General features: G+C 36.6%; 1 protein-coding gene across 1 annotated transcript; it reads right to left on the bottom strand.

The window, feature by feature from the left end:
- Positions 1-376: 376 nt before the first annotated feature.
- On the bottom strand, positions 377-6063 carry LOC100780139 (seed biotin-containing protein SBP65). The gene is made up of 6 exons (XM_003526189.5): positions 5495-6063; positions 4596-5078; positions 3736-4182; positions 2691-3092; positions 1652-2482; positions 377-1228 (listed from the first exon to the last, which is right to left on the bottom strand). The coding sequence occupies exons 1-6, from the start codon at positions 5966-5968 to the stop codon at positions 656-658; spliced, it is 3210 nt and encodes a 1069-aa protein (XP_003526237.1). The 5' UTR covers positions 5969-6063; the 3' UTR covers positions 377-655.
- Between the last annotated feature and the right edge of the window lie 93 nt (positions 6064-6156).

Genomic DNA, 6156 nt, shown 5'->3' with positions numbered 1-6156 from the left:
TTTTAAATATAGTTGAGGTAAAAAATTAAGTTTTAAAAAAATACCGATTTTTGTCACCAGTGAAATAGTTTAGTAGGGTATATTTTGGTAAAAAAAAAGTCAATAATAGTACAAGACCTGAAGGCAATAATAATAACTCTTAACAAATATGCATTATTAGTTAAGTAATAAATTAATAAATTTCATAACTGATATATATAGTAATTCAAAAATTATAATAAATACTTAATTAAAAAATATTAATTGATATTCCACAAGTAGACACATATTGCTACCAGCAACCTGAAGGCAACATAAATTTTCTTAATGCAGGGACTGATTACATTTATTGTTGTCGTGAGATGATGTAATAACAGTACAAGACCTACACACTATATAATCACAAAAAGACATTCTTATTTATTTACAACTCCACAAAGCGTGGAACATGTACTGCATCTGCATGATAGATTTCCATAAATAAAACAACTTTATTATAATAAACATCATGCAGCTACACATTATTATTACTATATATAGTATTACAACAAGACATTCTTATTCTTATTTTTTTACAACTCCATAAAACGTGGAACTTTTTGCAGCTATGTACTTCATGATAGATTTCCTTCCATAAACCAACTTGTCATGAACATCCATGCAATGCAGCAATTCACTAATCAAGTTTCAAGTCTCCATATTCAAATTCATGTGTTTTTACTATTATCTCCTTTTCTCCCTCTCCAGCAACAATCACCTTAGTTGTCTCTGCTATCTCTGCTATGGTTTCACCAATGGCATTCAGCACCCCTCCTCCACCTTCACCTTGATGCTGCTGCACTTTCTGTGCTGGTTTTTTCACCATGTTTTCACCAATCTCAACCACAGTTTCACCTACAGCTCCCAACACCTCTCTCCCTCCCTCAGTGGCCTTATCCAATGGCTTCTTCACTAATGTATGTGCAGCACTTCCCAGTTTTTCACCAATGCTTGCCATCACTTCACTCCCTTTTTCTTGAACTCCTTGAAAGCTCTCTCCAATGATGCTTCCAAGTGGTTTTTGTTCCCTTTTTTCCCCAATCCCACCTAGGTTTTCCTCAAAGGTTTCCACAATGTTGCTTTCATGTGGCTTATTAGTCCTTTGTGCACCATGTTCCCATTTTTCTCCTTGCTCATGCTGTTCTTGTTGTCCTTGTCCTCTTTGAATGCTCTCAGTGGTGGATTTTGCTGATGGCCACTCCTTCGATTCCTATGTACAATTGCCAATTTTCAGTTAAGTTACTTGCATTACAACAAAGAGTCTTCAACAAAATGAGGCCACATTTTTGCTACATGTCAAGTACTAGCATACACTACTATATTCACTACATTATTATATATCAAGAACTATGTCCAAGCCTTTGAAGTTTTCTGTTTTCTCTCTCTCTCTTTTTAAGATTTAATTGGAAATCCATATAAAAGACATTTAAAATGATAAGAGGCACACATTTTACCACAGTTAATTAGTTCCAGTAGTTGAATCAATCACATTGTTCTACTCAATTTCATGAGGTACAACACAAACACACACAATATGTAGAAGTTTCCAGCCGTACATTTAACTATAAGACTATAGTTATACACATCATATCATAACCTTATAATTAAATGAGGCATTGATAGAAATAACCACCTGATTTTGAGCTTCCCTTTTGGCCTCCAAATCCATCTCAGCTTCCACCTTCTTCCTTGCAGTGTACTCCTTGGCATTCTCCCCAGCTGCAGCAGCAGCTAAACCTTTCGCAGTATCCACTGACATAGCTGCAAGCTCAGAAGCCTTCTGTCCTGCATACTCAGCAACTCCCTTAACAACATTTGTTGCAGCCTTGGTTCCCTCCACAGTTATCTCAGTAGAATAATGTGCAGCACTCCACCCTGTGGCCAAAGCCTTGTCCCTCAAATCTGAGGCAACTTTTGCAGCACTCTTGCCAGTTTGCACAGTAGCATCTTTGGCTTGTGCTGCTTTCTCCCCAACATACTGAGCAGTGGTGCTACCAGCAGCTTTGGCCTTTTCAGCAAGTGGTGTAGTAATGTGGTCTACACTACCAATTGTGTCCTTTGCTCCACCATAACCCTTTTGGCCATTGTCTTGTATCTGATTTTCTGATTTAAGATTGGCCTCTACAATAAATGGTGTAGTAATGTGGTCCACACTACCAATGGTGTACTTTGCTCCACCATAACCCTTCTGGTCATTGTCCTGTGTCTCATTTTCTGTTTTAAGATTGCCTTGTTGATCCATTTCTCTTGTGACATCTTTTGCCTTTGTTGCCTCCTTATTTGCCTGCTTGTTTCTCTCTTTGGCAGCTTCACTTGTCGCTTGGTTTGCCCTCTCGTATCTTTCCTTAGCAGCTTCAGTAGCATTGAATGAATTTTGTTGAGCTTCAGCTCTGTACTTGGAAATGTCTTTCAAGCTAGATTGTTCATTTTCTTTTCTTCCTCTTCCTTGTTCCTCAACACCACCCTTGCATAAAACAATAATCTCAAAAGGGTTAAGATTATAGGTGAAGACACTTTGTAGTTTGTATTACTACAACTTTTTTTTTAACATGGAACAGTTTATAATACAAAATCTCTTTTAAGAAAAACTAAGAAAGATCCAACTTTAGACTATGAGTTGAGTTTAGTCCATCAAGTCATAGAGGCTCAGTTATCATATAAACAATTTTTACCTCTTTGGTTACATCTTTTTCTCTTCCTTTAGCTTCCACCTTTGTTTCTTCCATTGGTCTTGCTTTCTCTGCCTCTACTTTTCCTCTTGGACTGCTTCTTTGTTTCTCCTCTTTGTTCCGCTCTCTTCCCACTAAATCCTTCTTTTTTTCACCTTTAGTTTCAAACTTAGCCTCATGATGAACACCCCCACCACTTTCTCTTTCTCTTCTGCCTTCTTCATTCCCTTTATTTGCCTGCTTGTTTCTCTCTTTGGCAGCTTCTGCTGCTTGTTTTGCTCTCTCGTTTCTCTCCTTAACTTTCTGTTGAGCTTCAGCTCTGTACTTAAAAATCTCTTCCAGGCTGGATTGTTTATTTTCTTCTCCTATTTCTTCTCTTCTCATTCCTTTTTCCTCACCACCACCCTATCATAAACCAACAATCACAAAAGGTTATAATTATTACTGAAGACACCTTCTATTACAACTTTATATTATTTTTAAGGTATTACCTTTAAAAATGAAGACACCTTGTATTACAACTTTATACTATTTTTAAAGTATTACCTTTAAAAATGAAGGATTAAGAATACAGAATCTCATCTTTATCAAATAAAGAAGTGAGAAAGATCCCTTTAGAGAGAGATTATTGTATGTTTAGGGTCACACGTGTCCATGATCATGGTCAATCTCCAAATGAGATATAACTGAATTGTTTAATTTACAGAATGAATTAATATAATTCAACTATATATCATATGTTAAGATTTACCAGCACTTGCTATGTGTTATATGTCCTTCCCTTTAGAATACTAAGTCATAGAGGCTCACTTAGCATACAAAGAATATTAGAGGCTAATTTTTACTTAATTTTAGCTTCTTGGTTTGACCTTCGGTTCCAGCTTTTTCTACAACTTTATTTTACTTTTTGAAGGGAAGGGTTAATAATGCAAAAACTCTTTTTTTTTTATTTAAAAAAAAGAGAGAGAGAAAGATCCAACTTTAGACTATGAGTTGAGTTTAGTCCATCAAATCATAGAGGTTCAGTTAGCATATAAACAATTTTTACCTCTTTGGTTTCAGCTTTTTCTCTTCCTTTAGCTTCCAGTTTTGTTTCTTCCATTGGTCTTGCTTTCTCTGCCTCTACTTTCCCTCTTGGACAACTTCTTTGTTTCTCCTCTTTGTTCCACTCTCTTCCCTCTACCTCTCTTGTTCTTCTCTCGAGTTCTGCTTTCAGCACTGAATCCTTCTTCTCTTCAAACTTATCCACATGAACACCCCTACCACTTTCTGCTTTTCTTCTTTCTTCTTCAGCCCTCTTATTTGCTTGAATGTTTCTCTCTTTGGAAGCTTTACTTGCTTCTTGTTTTGCTCTCTCGTATCTCTCCTTAGCACCTTCAATTGAACTCATTGCTTTTTGTTGAGCTTCAGCTCTGTGCTTAGAAATCTCCTCCAGGCTGGATTGTTTTTCTTCTCCTGTTTCTTCTCTTCTTTTTCCTTGTTCCTCACCACCACCCTATATCATAAACCAACAATGACAAAAAGGTCAAACATGCTCCATTACAACTTTAGGTGAAGACACCTTTTATTACAACTTCATATTATTTTCAACATGCTCCATTAAAAAAATGAAAGGTTAATAGTACAAAAACTCATCTTTTATTTCTAAAATAAATGTAAGATCTCTTTAGAGAGTGATGATTGTATGTTTAGGGTCTCACGTGTCCATGATCATGGACAATCTCCAAATGAGACATAACTGAATTTTTAATTTACCAGAATGAATTAATATAATTCAACTATATATCATATTTTAAGATTCACCGACACCTTCTATGTGTCATATGTCCTTCACTTTAGAATATTAAGTCATAGAAGCTCACTTTGCATACAAAGAATATTAAGAGGCTAATTTTTATTTAATTTTACCTTCTTTGTTTGACCTTTGGTTCCTGCTTTTTCTCTTCCTTTAGCATCCTTTGTAGTTTTCTCCATTGATCCTACCGTAGCATCTTTGGCTTGTGCTGATTTCTCTCCAGCATACTGAACAGTGGTGCTACCAGCAACTTGAGCCTTTTTAGCAAGTGGTGTAGTAATGTTGTCCACTCTACCAATGGTATCCTTTGCTCCACCATAACCCTTTTGGCCAATGTCTTGTGTCTCATTTCCTGTTTTAAGATTGCCTTGTTGACCCTTCTCTCTTGTGACATCTTTTGCCTTTGTTGCCTCCTTATTTGCCTGCTTGTTTCTCTCTTTGGCAGCTTCATTACTTGCTGCTTGTTTTGATCTCTCCTTTCTCTCCTTAACTTTCTCTTCAGCTTCAGCTCTGCATTTAGAAATCTCTTCGAGGCTGGATTGTTTATTTTCTTCTCCTATTTCTTCTCTTCTTCTTCCCTGTTCCTCACCACCACCCTATAGCATAAACCAACAATCACAAAAGGTTAAAATTATAGGTGAAGAAACTTTATATTACTACAACTTTATTTTTCTTTTCATCATACTCCCTTTAAGCATGAAGGGCTAATAATACAAAAAATCATCTTTTTTAAAAAAAAAAAGAAGTGAGAAAGATACCTTTAGACAGATTTATTGTATGTTTAGGATCACACGTGTGCATGGTCATGGTCAATTTCAATGAAGACATAAGTTAATCTTTTAATTTAGTAAAAAGAATTAATAAAATTGAACTATATACATCATGATAAGATTAGCCTATGTCAAACCATGAATGCATCATGATCTTAGACTATATACTAATTTTTCTCTCACTTTAGAATACTAAGTCTTAGAGGCTAAGTTAGCACACAAAGAATATTAGAGGATTTTACCTTCTTGGTTTGACCTTTGGTTTCAGCTTGTTCTCTTCCTTTAGCTTCATCTCTAGTTTTCTCCATTGATCTTGCTTTCTCTGCCTCTACTTTCTCTCTTGTTCTTCCTTGTTTCTCCTCTTTGCTGCACTCTCTTCCCACCACCACTCTTGTTATTCCCTCGAGTTCAGCCTTTTCCCCAAAACCCTTCTTCTCTTCAACTTTCGTTTCAAACTTCCTCTCATGCTGAACACCACCACCACCACCACTTTCTTTTCCTCTTCTTCCTTCTTCAACCTCTTTGTCCTCCTTAACTATATTTCCAGACCTGGCTCTATCAGAAGCCAACTCTCTCTCTTTCTCCTTCTTCTCACTCTCTATCACAACCCTTCCCTTATCAGGGAGGGACTCTTTTCTGTGTGTCTCAACGTGAACCTCTCTCTCTATCACCCTATTGCTGTTGTTCTCTCTGCGAGGCATTTGCTCAGAAGCCATTGTGTTGATTGTTTTGTTCTCTCTCTCTCGTAATCAAAGACACTGTTTTGTTTTGTTTTTGTTTTGTGCGGTTTTTGGTTTTTGTGTTGTGTTGAGTGTGGTGCTATAAAAAGAAGGGTTTGTGTCGGTTTGAAGAGGTGGTGTTGGATAAGGTTTGCATGGGGAGAGACAAGTGGTACATTGCCTTG

Source organism: Glycine max, chromosome 6, assembly GCF_000004515.6.
Source record: "Glycine max cultivar Williams 82 chromosome 6, Glycine_max_v4.0, whole genome shotgun sequence".
Classification (NCBI taxonomy): Eukaryota; Viridiplantae; Streptophyta; class Magnoliopsida; order Fabales; family Fabaceae; genus Glycine; species Glycine max.
The sequence above is the reverse complement of the archived record's forward strand: the minus strand, read 5'-3'. Positions and strand labels throughout refer to the sequence as shown.

Excerpts from the sequence above, each read along its gene's own strand:
- LOC100780139 (XM_003526189.5), bottom strand. The coding sequence starts at position 5,968 with ATGGCTTCTGAGCAAATGCCTCGCAGAGAGAACAACAGCAATAGGGTG. Across the intron at positions 5,079-5,494 it reads CCAAAGGTCAAACCAAGAAG|GGTGGTGGTGAGGAACAGGG; the intron begins GTAAAATCCTCT and ends TTTATGCTATAG. Across the intron at positions 3,093-3,735 it reads AAAAAGCTGAAACCAAAGAG|GGTGGTGGTGAGGAAAAAGG; the intron begins GTAAAAATTGTT and ends GGTTTATGATAG.